Source organism: Trachurus japonicus, chromosome 14 (assembly GCF_045865225.1).
Source record: "Trachurus japonicus isolate A0001 chromosome 14, Traja_1.0".
Lineage (NCBI taxonomy): Eukaryota > Metazoa > Chordata > Actinopteri > Carangiformes > Carangidae > Trachurus > Trachurus japonicus.
In genome coordinates, this window is record NC_140920.1 from 28,547,448 (window position 1) to 28,562,714 (window position 15,267).

The window sequence follows — 15,267 nt, forward strand, 5'->3', positions numbered from 1 at the left end:
AAAGGTGAAATGCTGCATCATGTGCATGCAGAACAAATAGCATGATTTTACACATTATACCTTTAAAAGAGACATAAAACTATAATACACATTCAAATGTCTAAAAACAATTTAGATTATAGGTTATATTGAGTATATTGTTGACTTCTGTTATTACATAATCATAAACACTGACTTTAAATGTGAAACTGTTTTATTGTCTTGTCTGTTCTGTCTTTTTACTGGTTTAAGATGAAAATAATGATAACTCAATTTCATTGCACAACATGACCCACTGCTTCACCTAGAGGCAGAAGCTACAGGCTGTTTGTTTATGAAAGCTACAGAGGTCCCCTATATGACACACACACACACACACACACACACACACTGATGACTCATGTTATCCTGTACACACCCATGTAACAGAATAACATAACAGGCAACATATTCAATTTCTACACAGCCCCAGTGCAGAGCCAACCAGCGCTGCCATCAGTCTGGACATCCTGTCCTCCTTCCTGTCAGACAGCCAGAGGTGGGATCTGAATCAGGATGACATCTGCAGCCAGTAGCAGCATCAGGGACTCCCCTGAGCCCTGGTCACATGACCCCTGCCACCACTTGAGTGCTCCACGAGGAACACTCCCTTCATCTTTATTTCATAGAGCGGGCGTCACTGGGTTCAGCCACCTCGCATTCCCTGTCCGAGACTCAGGTGCAGGGACAGTCAGGAGGGACGCTCCCCTAGTTGCCTCCTCCTGTCCTCCATCAGGACATACACGTCCTCAAACAGGAGGACGACTGCACTGCTGAACGGTCACCAGCCACCTCCCACCAGCTATGAACATATTCAGTGCAACACTCAGCAAAGATGAGTCAGTTCCACACCTCATGTACAGTATAGCCTACCATCTTATAGGCTGCTATTTTTAAACCAAGCCGGCTCTTACTTTACAAAGAGTTTATTCTAACACTGACTTTCTCACTTTGTCTTCATTATCTTAGTAAAAACACGTGAAACCCTAGAAACCCACAGATTCAATAAAACGTATCTATCTCATCATGTAAACATTCCCTGCTTTAAAAAAAAAAAAAAAAAAGACCTGCAGGGCATCAACTTTGTGAAGTTGTTGTGGGATCGTGTTTCAAAGCTGGCTGCAGACCAACTGCTCTCAGTAGTTTGTGATTTGGTTCGACAACAAACTGTTTTCTCTCTATTTTTGGTAAATCACTGACCGCAGTTCAGCTGTGGTCAGCTGTATATGAACAACACCACGAGGGACGGTCCAAGCGATGGCTCCAGCGCCCGGTACGGACCAGCATGATGTTGCCGTGGTAATGGAAATGAAAGGATCAAAGATCGCTCTGCAACATTTGCAGCTACTTCACTTCTTTGGAAACCGAGGTCACTGTGAACACTGCTACACTATGACCTGAAGGAAGTTGGTATTTGTTTTAGAGACAATTTAACATCCAATGATGAGTTTGTGTAGATGTGTGTCTTTGTGTGTGTTACTTCAGCAGCACAGACAGCACCATGGATTTATTAGCGCACAGCACAGTGAGGCTGTAGGAGAGGGAGGATGGAGGTTAACAACAGTTTAAGCTGATGTACATCAATAAAATGGAGAAAAAACATTCAAATCAGCAGGAAGATTCTCAGAGTCTACAAACTTCTACAGTTGTCATTAAATATAAATAACATGAAAATGTCAAATATGGGGAAAAATATAATTATATCTCATAATCAGGGATGGAAATAAGGGCATTGTAAAATAACGCGTTACTAACTTCTTTCAGCAAAAGTATACTGTTTCCCTCGTTATAATATCGTTACCATTACTGACAATAAAATATGGCGTAACTTGACTAAAGAAGTTCCATCACAAAATAATACACCCCCCCACCCCCCGGTCACCCCGCCTCATGGCCCAACTGATGAAAAACACATGCTAAAATGCCCTCTTGGGAGCCAAAATGTGTGTTAAAGTTCCCTCTTCAGTGGCAAGGACGCACTGTATGTGCCTTTTTTTTCGCCCATGCCCTTCAAAAAGTCTGTGCACGCCACTGTCCGTGTGTACGTTATACAGTTATACACTTTTTTTTTCATCCATCAACTTGACCAAAAAAAGCTGTTTATTTTGAACTAACCAACTACAATACTGAGTGAGTTGGTTAGTTCAAGATAAACAGGAGATTAAAGGGACATTGTGTAACTTCTCCTGTTCTCTATTCACGGAGACACCGGAGTTGTCAGCTCACCAGAGCTGTTGGCTTACACTGATGCTGCATTCACGTGCAGACGGGCAGACGGCCGTCAGTAACAAACCAGATGTCATCACAGAAGTCAAGAGAAAGTCGATAAAACGTTTACATAGAGGCTTGTTTATGCCGTTACGTGCAGTGGCTGTTGTCCGTCTGCCGTCTGCCCAATTTCACGTGAATGCAGCATGAAAAATACGATTGAGTTGCTTAACTGCTTAACACTAGATGGGAGTAATTCCTACACAATGTACCTTTAAGGTTATGGTTAAGGGTTTAGGGGGGGCAACTCATATATTTGAGCATTTTATAAAAAAGTAAAACAATAGTTACTTTTCCTGGTAATCAGTTACTTTCATAATGTAGTAATTCAGTTACTAACTCAGTTACGTTTTGGGGAAAGCAACTAGTAACTATAACTAATTACTTTTTAAAAGTAGCGTGCCCAACACTGCTCATAGATGGGCTGCAACATGAGGAAATTTATACATAGACACTGCATCATCACATCACACCGTGGCCGTCCCTTCAGCCCTGTCTGACTGCTACAACGTGAAAGAAGTGCCGTGGCTCATTCCCTAATGTGGCGATGAGGCATTAAAGGCCGGCGGAGGAGGAGGAGGAGGAGGAGGAGGAGGAGGAGGAGGAGTGATGAACACACAGACAGAGACAGAGGAGAGGCAGACAGAGCCTGGGCCTTCAGGAGAGAGGAGAGGGGAAGTGAAACAGAACAAGAGCAGCACTGATGAAACTGAGCTAATGTGCCATGACCAGAGAGGAGGAGGCGGGGTCTTTTGGTGCGTCTGTTACCACAGCAACGCGTGTCATCATTAGCTGTCCGACTAAATGATTTGATAAATACAGGCGCTACCGTACCGAGAAGGTGAGAACACGTGTGTCTGAGAGAGAGTCCTGTGAGAGTCCCCCTCCACATCAAGGTGTTTTTCCTGCTGCTCCTCTCAGTGACACAGAGGTTTCCTCAGGGAACACTCCCTCCTTTCACTTCTTCATATGACAACTGTTAACTTTTACAACAGCAGCCCTGCCCGGTTCAAAACTGTATGAAATGTGGCTTTATATTCAGCTCTTTCTCTCGCTTCTGTTAACAAACATACTTTCTAGCCCAATCACTCCCAACTCAACCGGTTCGAGGCAGATGGCCACCGTTGCCGAGTCTGGTTCTGCTCCAGGTTTCTGCCAGTGCTGATCTCAGAGGGAACTGTAGACAATATCATCAGGACAAAGTCTCTACAGTTGCTCTGTTTGAAAAGTGCCCTGAGATGATTGGTACTTTACAAAGTAAAGCTCTTAAAATGAATAAATGGTTTTATATTCACAAAAGTGAGGATTTGCTGCTCAGCATATTTGGACAGCCAGTTAGACAAATCATCACCTTGAACTCAGAAATATAAAGATTTTTTTTCTCATTATTATTAGCAGTAGAGACAGTGAGCTGAACAATATGCGAAAAAAATTACATTATGAGAATTTTGGCAGATATTGTGATATGAAAAATTGCTTCTGCCAGAGTTGTCAATTTTGCACTTAATTTCCAACATATAAAAACGATGATGATGTGATTTTTGCTGGGGTTAATTAGCATGTTCCTTTACACCCAGACAGTATGGGAGCATACTGTATAGCAGCATGATGTTTAATTTATGGTCCATTGCGATCTGCAGCTCCTGCAGTCTGGATATTGCACTTGGCCATATTGTGATTTCAATCACTGTATATTTCAATTAAATGTCCAGACCTTGTAGAAAGATGTCAGGAAATGAGAGAAACAGAGCAACAAAGGAGTCAAAGCAGCAAAGCTGTGATTCATGGTCAGCTACTTAACCTCCGAGCTACAGGCCCCTGATAGCAGAGCTGTTAATTAGGAGACTGGACAAATAATCAACAGATTATTGTCAGCACTTGTTGTTTGCAGCTAAAAGTGCACGATACAGCCAGTGCAGCTGTGCAAAAAGCCACGGGCCTCCGAGGACACCCTCACCGAATCCTACATGTATGAGCTCTGATTGGTCCCATTTTAAAAGCTTAAAAGTTCAACATATTCACCCAGGGCATATCTGCCGCTCTAGGCAAAAAAACAACTATACTGCCTCTGAGCCTTACATTTGCAACATACTGGGCCAGACCAGCAACAAAACACATTGCAAAGAGTCTAGTGCAACACTAGTGTACTTCAAGTGTTAGCACCTGCTGTTTCTTCCATTGATGTGTTTTCTTCTTGTGGAGACACGCATGCCGGTATTGTTCTGACGGTCTCTTGGTTTGGTGGTGGACTTGAAGCCTGTCATCCTTACTAACAATCCCAGGAGATTGTACAGTATTTTAACAATGTACCTCTGACAACCAGACAGTTTTGGTCTTTTAGACACCAAACAGGACAGACACAGACTGAAAAGGACAATCAGGACTGCAGAGAGAATCACTGGTGTCAAACTGCCCTAGTCAAGAAAACGAACAGCAAACATCACCGCTGACCCATCACACCCTGGACACAACTTGTAGTACACACTTTTCCCGTCTGGTAGGCGCGACAGAACTCTGTGCAGTACACCAACACAACGAGACACAAGAACAGTTTCTCCCCACAGGCTGTCACTCTGTTGAACACCTGATTCTGTCATACATTGTCAACAACCACCTATATCATATCACCCATTTCCTCATCACTGAATAATTTAATGTCCCACTGTCACTACCATATCCAATACAACCCTGCTGTAAATAACATACAGTTGGTAGGGCAAATAAACAATGAGGTAGTAGTGCAATGAGAGATAGAGCGCTTCTCCCCATGTCGTGCTGCGCAGCGTTCTAAGGTTGGACAACCCTGGGATGAAACCATATGAAACAAGCTAAGTAGACAGCAATTTTTTCCAGCAAAAACTCCTTTTTAATTTTTCAATATGGTTAAAATGTCTACCTGGGGTACCTGCAATAGCGACTCAGGATATCTGGAACGTATTCCCGGAGTCATTTTTATCCCATTCCCCAAACCCAATACATCAATAAACATATTTATGTATACAACATACATTACTTTAACCTTCAAAGTTATCTAGCAAACGTAACATTACCGTTGTCTTTTGAACTTTGTGAAGGAGAAACAGGAAAAATCTGTGGAGATTAAGCGTTAGCTTGTAGCTAGCGTCGTTAGCTACTAGCTAGTGAGTGACCAAAACAATGGGCCTCATTCACCAATATCTTCTTAAGCACCTTCTTACGCCGGGATTCCACTGGATGCGGAACGATTCAGAAACGGGTCCGCTACGGAACGGCTGCGTACTCCGACTCCGTCAACTCACAACGGTTCCGTCCGTGGTGTTGATTGTTGCGGCTCCGCCGCACAGCGGGAACACGTGATCTCGCGATAAAGCAGGTTGTAGTTTCCATAAAGTGAACCACAAAATCAAAAACAATTAATTTAATCCAGAGGAGTTGTAGAGAAACAACTCGGTGCTGACCTGACTTGATTTTACAATCACTATTTCCTTGTCCATGGTGTAAAAACCTCCGAGCTGCTGACTTCAGGCCGGTCGCTGCCCATTACAACGTTTTCAAGGTGTAAAGCAGGAAATATGCTCCGCTGTAAACATGGTGTATTTTATTTTGAAAATTAACCGGGTGTTTTATTTTGTATTTTGCCCGCGATTTCCTGTCATACACGACCTGCTCTGTGCTGATTGATGCGCCGTGCTCCGGCGCCTGGCAAAAATAGAAGCTCTGCGTATCTTTTGCGAGGGCTGCCGGATGCCGGTGCCGTTCCGGACCCACCACGCAGCGGACCCGGAGTCGGTGGACGCTCACACGGTGATTATAATTAATACGTATCGGCTCCGCCGCCGTACCGGAGCGGATCTGCAGCCGTTCCGCATCCAGTGGAATTTAGGCGTTAGATTCTTTCTTAAGTTGTTCTTAACTCATTGAGTGCCGCGCTCCTTTCCAAAGTTTTAGTCAAGTGTACCGGCAAATTAGACCATATTTGACTTTTTATTTTAGAGCCATAGTGTATTCTATATTATTGCCACCAACACATACTGTGGCTCATTTGAAAGGTTTAACTTTATCCTTCAAATGGCCACAAACCGTTTGTTTCTACGTGCCTCCGTTCCTGAGAAAAGTCAAGCTAAACATGGCTGGGTTTCACCAAAATCCCTCCTTTTTTTCTAGAAAAGGAGATAGAGCGTCTTTTATGAAAGGTGCTCTGTTTGTGTCTGTCGCTCTTCTCACACTCGCATTTCTGGATCAAAGGGCTCGTATAAGATAAATATACACAACAATTGTTGTTCTATTCACAAAACCACCATCGGGGGCGGGGGGGGCGCCACTAAACAGCAATAACACAGACGCACCGTGCCGTGTCACAGCCTCTCGCCGCGGAACGTGAGGGTCTGCCGGCCACAGCGGCTCGCGAACACCGGTCCCGCCGGTGGTCGCGGTCCTTCTGTGGTACGGGTCGGTGGTGCCGGTCTGCTTTGGTCCAGAGACCATCAGATTTTACCGCGGGAGGACTTTGGGGAGGACACGGTGTTGCTCCAGATGAAGACCGGGCGGGACTGTCGGCTGAGAGCTTCCTGGTTCAGCTCCCAGCTGCTGCAGCCTCGCGGGTGAGAGCGGAGCAGCAGCGGAGCAGCTGCTCTGCATCTGCATGCAGAACTCCGTTTGCAGAAGCTGAGTTATGATAAAAACTTCCAGATCATGAGCTGTCATGTGACTTTGATCGTCATCTATTTCAGTTCTCCTCGTCGTAGAGTCCCCAAATTTACATATAATGTGTATTAAAGTGTCTATTTTCATAATTTAAAAAAAAAGCAAAAAACGAAAAATTTCGTTTTTGGCACTCAACGCATGGGAACGAAAAACGAGAAATTACGTGGTTGGCACTCAATGAGTTAAGAGGTTCCTTAAGAAAACCCTACGTCAGATTCATCAACGCGTTCGTAAGCCTCAGAATTGTTCGCAGCTGTGTTCTTATGCCATCTCCTCGTAAGTTGAGGGCGTGTGCCAGGTGAGTCTAATTAACATAGGATTAGCATAGGTAACCACCCCATCAATGCCCGTAAAAGGGCATGAGACTGCAGGGCCGTGTGCACACAGCACCCACCGGCACTGAGCAGAGGAGGTGAAGTGAGAAAGAAAGTTGAAATGCTCAAATGAAAATCTGGGAGGGAGCACCAGACTGCAAACGTAAAAAGAACTTTAGAAGTAAAGTGGCGCTACTGCAGCAGGAATGAAACAAAGAAACAAACAAAAGGCTTAGCCTATATTTAGTTTATATTTTTATATTTATATTTAGTAGCGTCAGCAGTGGATGCAGCTCTTCGGTTGTTATCAGAGAGACCACACTCTCACGTGTGCCATCATAAATATCATCATATTATCACATATGAAAAAAAAAAACAGTTGTGTGAACACATACAGTAAGTGCACTGTTGCAGCCAAAAAAAAATCATATATATATATGTGAGGCGGCCACAGGTGCATCATGACTGACACATTTCTCAGCAAATACAGAACATGTACTAGTCTAGTGCACTCACGGTTTCCGTTGGTTTTGCTCATAAGTTGGCCACATTACACCGCCCTCCCCATAGTGCCTAGTTTGCCTATATGGACGAGCTGGCTGTGCATGCACCTTCAAACAAGCAAGCGTTCATCATTACCACTGTAACAGCTCTAATCCATGTGTGAATAACACCGAGTGTCTGTGTTTCGAAATCCACTGCTGTTTTCTGTCATCTCTATCTTTGTAATCTTTGTTTTGCTTTGCTCTAATAATTGGTAATTAATCATTGGTTATTAAGTTGTGTGTACCAGCCTGACAAACCTTTGTCGTATAATTGGATTTACTAAATTAACACTCTATTAATTTGGAACTTTAATCATCCTCTAAAATCCTGCAGAAGGACACAGTCTATCTGATCTGATCTTTTTGTGCATTAGAACTAGTGTTGGGAGAGTCTGACCTTTAAAGTCCCAGTTGACTGCAACATTGTGTGTGTGTGCATGCCCGTGTTTGCACCAAGTGTGTGCACATCTCAAAGTTAACAAGGCCCTTAAAAATCTTTAGTGCCCACTGCTGCTGTAGCTAGTAGTGACACTAATAATGATGATTATTACAACATCCACACGCCTGTAGAATCAGACACAAAACATTCAAGAGCTGTCCACATTGTACTACACTCCCCCACCCCACCCCCACTGGTCTGCCTGGTGTTTATGTTGGAATAACATATGCTGATGGTTCTTACCATTGACGGTTAGATGCACCCAGCTGCCGTTGTGGAAGGTGTCATATTGCTGTTCCAGCATCAGCACCTTACACTCGTACCAGCCCTGGTCGTCTGAGCGCACGTTGTCTATCCGCAGGGAGGACTTGCCATGCAGACTGGCCCGGCCTGGCCGAGAGCAACGGAGGTGCGTTGTCAGCAGGAGGAGGAGGAGGAGGGGGGGGTGGCACAGAGGTGAGAGGGATGGATGGATTGAATTTAATGAAGGAAATAAAGGGGAAGGAAGAGACAGGTGGAAGAGGTGAGGGAACAAAGAGGAGAGACAAGAGAAACACCGGATGAATTTTAAAAAGAGAATCAACCTTTGAACAGTTTGTGATGTACGGTAAATATGCAGGGATCACAGAGCGCAACCGGGCCGCGGAACATCACTTTACATAAGACGGAGCCGCTGCAGCACTGTATACACACAGGGAAATGTGTCACTTAAGCCTCAACGCGGCGGAGACGTCCTCATCTCCATGTCTATTTTGGAGATGCACTGAGGCAAGGACAGGTCATTACTTCCTGTGAGGAGTGGGAAGTGGCCAACGAGACAACATGACACAACGGGACCCTCGGGGTTAAAAAGGAACTCACGGTCTGTCACAACTGATATCGCTGTGACCGGCGTCAGGAATAGCCGTGTTTTTTTCTTTAAAGATCAAAAGCTGAAAGAGGGGGATTGATGATGTTGCTCCGGGCAAATCTGGCAACTAGATCAGAACAGATGGCAACTGGCAATAAGGGCTAAACAAAGTGCTTTCAGGGAGCAGGGGCTGGCTCAAAACATCAGCATTATCAAAGCCTGGCTATCCCTCATTAATCCCCTCACTGTCTCCGATCTGCTCCACTTTGTGGCTATTCATGACTCATTTCTTGTTTGTCTCCCCAAATCCTCTCTTTAGCATGACCCCCCCCCCCCCCCCAGGTGAATATATCAGCTGCACTGGTGTCTCTGGGTGAAGGTAGATGGTCAACAAGGGGTTTGTTCCCCTGCTTCTGTGTGTCTCTATGTGTGTGTGTGTGTGTGTGTACATGTGTGTGTGTGTGTGTGTGTGTGTGTGTGTGTGTGTGTGTGTGTGTGTGTGTGTGTGTCCTGGTTACATGCACTATTTATATATCAGATTATATTTGTCCAGCTTCCCACCATGTCTGTCTCCTCTCTTGGCCGACTGTAAGGAACTGTGAGAGTGAGTCCATGTAATTGTGACCTGTGTGTTTAATACTGTATCCGCGGAGCCCTCACTGTCAGATACAGATACAGTATTGGATACAGTACTGTCACTGTCTATCTGCTCTTGTCTACAAGTCAACTTTGCTTTAAAGGGGACATATTATGGAAATACCACTTTTTGAAGGCTCTTTAACATAAATTTGGGTGTTTGTCTTGCCTTCTGGCCCCCAAAATGTGAGAAATGACAAATAAATCTGTAATGTTCAGGCTCCCTAGGTTGAAATGCATGTGGTTTTATGAGCTGTTCCCTCAGTTGTCTTCCAGTGATGTAACTAGGTTTTTAATTTGCATAATACCACCCCTACCTGGGACCGGTAGAATGAGTGGGGTGGGCAAGCAGTGGTTCATTTGCATTTAAAGGGACAGACACTGAAACCAGCTGTTCTGAACAGGGCTGTTTTGAGAGGATGAAAAGTACTGTGATGTTTGATCCTTGAGGTATTTTGACCAAAGCATGTCAAAGACATGTCTTTAAGACACCTGGGAACTATTTTAATTTGTGGTATATATGTATAAGTATATTATAATATGTCTCCTTTATGGGACACTACAGATGAATAGGGTAAACATTTTAACTAACACCGATCACCATGAAACTTCACAAGTTTATCACTTATCACTAAGTCAAATATTTTTTGTATTACAAGTTTTGTCCTATTTTTTGTTTAAATATGTAAATTAGGTAACATCTAATGAAATATGCGCTCATTTGCATACATTTCCTGAACCGAAATCTGAGCAATGGATAAAGCCACTTTCAAAATTCTTGTTTTATTTTGTAGACATATTAGAGTCAGAGGGGATTTTGGATATCTCTTTTTGTCACTCTGTAAATGAGAAAATACTGTCACCAGCCCTAAAAAAAAATCATACTTTAGCCTGTTTTTAGGAATAAAACATTGTATAAATCAGGCTTTGAATGATATATCAACAAGCCCCTCTGTAAAAACCTTCAGAATATAGAAAGGGATCAAACTGGAAGGTCTGGTGTCGGTAAGTGCTGCTGAAGTGGAGATTTCTAGCTCAGAGTCTGAGGAAAAATTCATTTTGAGAAAACGGCCTTTAAAGACTTGTACTGAAAAATTCCATACATTGTTAATGTAAATCATTGGTTGCGGAAACGGAAGAAATTACCATTTTTGGAGCCTACATCACCGTTCAGGAGAGAGAGAGCTTTACAATGATCCCTGACATGACATGGGTCAGACACAGCAGTTTGTCACAGTGCCAAATTTAGTGAATTTAGGAGAAATCTATGGACGAAAGAGACCAAATAAAGTAAAATAACCACCTTAATAAATAATAGCCCAAAATCTCAAAATTGATCAGTGCATGAAAAAACAGTGTTTTTGCCTGTAGTGTCTTGCATACTGCAGTCACCCTGTGTGAATCTTCACTGTTATTTTTTTAAAGAACATAGTCACAGTGGCTTCAGAAAGTAATCAGACCCTTTCATTTTGAGCTTGTCAGCGTTATGGAGGTTTAATTGTAAATGGATAAATCTGCCATTTTTACTCCACGCTCTATGACCCATAATAATGAGGTGAAAACAGGTTTTTTTTTAACTTTTGCAAATTTATTGAAAATCAATTTGAGCTGATTGGGCATTTTAAAAGAGGCGGCCCATTGGCCATAATTTGGAGAATATGTTTTTTCTAATAATGTCCAAACACAGCAATTCTACGTGCCAAGAAGTTTTGGGGCTGACGCAGTCTCACACAAACCTAATGAAAGCATGTCCCTCACACTGTCCTGTGTGTTACTATGTCCTATGTGTCACTACATAAACACAGGTGTTGTTAAGTGGGACAGATCAATGGCAGAGCATGAGGAGCATTTCTCTCTACGGTGAATGTGTTGTTCAACCTTTGCTTGAAAACATATTAATGGAAACACATATACTATAGTTGATATTAAGGCTAAAAACTTTAACTTTACTCTGCATGTGTTTCAAATGGACAACGTTTTCAGAATTCAGTGGAGCTAACATGCTGAAATGGTTGGATGAATTCTTAAACCTTGTAAGCATGGAAAAGGCTGCTTCCGCCTTGTTGGACCTTCACAGGAGGGAGGACGGCTTATGGGACATAATTAGAGACTTTATGACAGCACAGCACCTTGCCCTCACCCCACCATAATGTTGTCCCATTGATTCAAGACTGACTATTTTGTACTGCACTAAAAGCCCATTCAGTCCACAGTCGGGCTGTACAGTAGGCTACAGTAGGCTATATAGTAAATGGTATATAGCGTAGAGTGAGTGTCCAGCTTGTTAGAAGTGAACAGCAGAGTTTCCCTGAGGCAGAAGCAGCACCCAGCAGGACGTCTGCTCTTTGCAGTAATTATGACACAAGTCCAGCAGTTGTGCCTTGTTCTGTTCAGCGTGTGCGGCCTCTCTTCTCAGGCTGACGCCGAGCTTTTGCTCCTCGTCGCCGCTGTGATAACATCAGAGGCCGCGCGTCTTCTGTGGGTTCACTTCCCACCGCCGCAACGGCGCTCATCAAAGCCAGCGCCAGTGATAAACTGCAGGCTGTCCAGGCTCTCACCAGAACGTCACATATTTACTTGTCCTTTTTAAGAAACAGACTGACTTGTTTGACTACATTGGTTTTATAACAAGTTTTGCAGCAGGCGAGCTAATTTAAGTGTGAGCCCAAAATATTCTGCATTACGCTGACAGAAGAAGGCCAGAGCCGATTAAATAGCTTCAGAAAATGTCTGCGGGGGTAAGTCGTTTTCAAATGTCGCCATCCTTCTGGCCCGGCTCACAGATTTTCTGTGATGATTGGAAAGATTCAACAATGCAATCTGGGTACTTCCTTCCACTTCCTCTTTGATTCTCCTTTCTTCCATTTCCAGTATCATCTTCATTTCCTTTTGCTCTCTTTTTACGTGACTTATCAGTTTGTATCTGTCTCTTCCTGTCTGCACTTTCTCATGGAAATGTTTTATATTTGGTCTGCCCCTCCCCTTCTGATAAAAAATAAGACAAAGGCTCATTTCAGACCAGGGCCATACAGATATCTAGGAAACAGTGTCTCTGTGGTTGGCTCCTCTTATTAACCCTTGACATCAAAAGAGTGCACAATGTCAGCCTCTATGTATCCTAGCAGGTCCTGACCGGAGATTTTACTCCATGATGTCATGTCATGTTCACAGTGAAGCACTGTGAGAGGTTGGCGTCAGCCTGCATCCGGCTGCAGAACTACAGACATTTCTTTGAAACAAAGGCATAACTTATGGACTCAGTAAAAAGGCTGAAGTCTGTGATGAGTCTGCTAGGACGGGAAAATGGAAAATATGGGAAGAGAAGATAAAAACAGTGAGACCAAGCAGAGGGGGAGCGTGTTGTACAGTAGTATGCAGTATTTACCGGACATTTATGATGTTTCACAACTTCAGTACCATCTACAGTACTACCATGTCTCAGTGATGGTAGTTCTGCCCAAAGAGAGAATAAATGCTGGCTGGTGGATTCCAGACAGTCATGTCTATTTTATTTAAACTATGGAGTGTTTTTTTTTCTTTTATAACCACTCTACCATAAAGCCTTGGGGCCAGTTGCACAAAACAACACAACTTTTCTACTAAACCATAATACTTAAAGTTTAATTTCTCTTTAGTTGAGGAAGTTACATAAGGGTGTTGTACAGAGTCCCCTTTGTTTCCTCAGTAAAGACAAAAGCTCAGTAATTTACAGCAGTAAAAGAGATTTCTGCTGTATGTTATCACTGGAGAGAAGCTGGAAAGAGTAAAGGAGTGCATAACGAGTCAATGCTTCATTGTTGAGGGTGTCCAAAGTGACCAAGTAACTTTAAGGCATTCCTTAAAAGGATAGTTCAACATTTTGGCAAATTGGCCCATTGCCATAATCCCTATATTTTTAGCAGTAGGTTTGTTACCTTTAATTGTTGGTGCAAGTTTTTGGAACGGCAGAGCAGAGCTGTGAGCTGCTCAGAGCTACACTATACGGAGTCCAATGGGATTTCTTGGTTTCCCTCATCAAACTCATTAAATACACAATCCAACAACTCCAAAACGTTTTCGTGGACAAGTTGTGACCTGCACATTCACCACACTATGAGATAATAACAGAATGTTACGAGACAGAGTTGTTTTAGAGGTACATTCATGCAAAACCACTGATGTGTGTTCCCGTCGGGGGCATTTTTCAGCAAGCAGTCTCTGCATTTGCCTCGAAAACAACTCTGTCTCGATAGTATGGTGAATGTGCAGGTCACAACTTATCGTTTTGGAGTTGTTGGATTGTGTATTTGATGAGGGAAACCAAGAAATTGCTCTGAGCAGCTCACGGCTCTGATCCGCCATTCTAAAAACAGCTTGCACCGACAATTAAAGGAAACAAACCTACTGCTAAAACTATATGGATTATAGTTAAGGAGAAACTTTAAAGAGAATACTTAAGGGGGGTTGTACAAGTGGTCCCAGATTAATAAAACAATTAATAAATCTCTGCTCTGATTCTCTGTTACAATGTTGACCTCTAGACTTCCTTTCAGAAATCACTCAAATGATAAAAACTGATATTGGCTACATGTGTTCAGGTTTCCCCAGGTTGAACTGTAAAAACTTGTGAGTGTTGGCTTTTCCTCTGTACTCCCAGTTAGTCTAATTGAGTTTATGACTGTATCTTCAGTGCTAATGTTAACATTCCAACATGTTGGCGATGGGGAGCACTAAGGTTATCAGCAGGCTATACACGTAAGTTAACATGTCGGCACTGTAACTGAGCATAATGAGCACAGCATTTAAGTAAAAGCAACTTCTGAGTGCCTTAGAGCCGTTGCTGTAGACTCTTAGTGCAGTTTATTACAGTAGATTGGGTCTGTTATCTCTAACTGTGGTCCATTCCATGATGGCTGAAGGTAACCTGGTCTGATGCTCAGAAGTAGCTGCTGTCTGAGGAATGAGAATGACATAAATGACGGAGCTGCATCACTTCAAGTCTTAGGACAGTCTCCCAGTTAAGTGTTTGTACTGGAGCTACAGGTGGTGATTATTAGGCTGGCTGACATTGAATTCATAATAGTTTTTGGGTGATTACACATAATTTATTTGAATTGATAAGTTTTAATTATGTATAACTTCAGCAGCATGCAAATATTGACGCTAATAAGACTAAATAAGGGGCTCAAAAATATTTGATATCAGATGAAGGTTGTGCTCAGTGACAACACAGTGTGTGAGGAGGATGCAGAGATGATACATTTCTGTATTTTTACCAGCGTCCTCTGGTCTGTCAGACTATTTCTTCTTGCTGTGTGAGGCAGTTGGGATAAGCAGTGTAAAAAAAAAAAAAGGAACCTATTCCTGTATCTGATGTAGACGGTGGCAGATCAATCAGCTGGCTTTCAAACAGATGTGGAGATTAGTTAACACCCTGTTAATGGAACAGTTTCTAATTAGAGTAAACCTGCTATATTTGCAGCCTGTCACACAAGCACAAAATGTGAGCACCACATCACTCACTGGTGATCAGTT

At 43.0% G+C, this 15,267-nt stretch overlaps 1 protein-coding gene across 5 annotated transcripts in view; it reads right to left on the reverse strand.

Moving 5' to 3' along the window:
* igsf9bb (immunoglobulin superfamily, member 9Bb) overlaps positions 1 to 15,267 on the reverse strand; it is a 139,606-nt gene that overhangs the window by 80,412 nt on the left and 43,927 nt on the right. For all 5 annotated transcript variants that reach the window (XR_015037644.1, XR_015037643.1, XM_085798722.1 and 2 more), the window contains exon 3: positions 8,511 to 8,657. Coding sequence is in view for 3 of the 5 variants with exons in the window: in XM_085798722.1 (XP_085654848.1) it covers positions 8,511 to 8,657 (147 nt within the window). In the remaining 2 variants the exon portion in view is untranslated. The remainder of the gene's footprint in view (positions 1 to 8,510; positions 8,658 to 15,267) is intronic.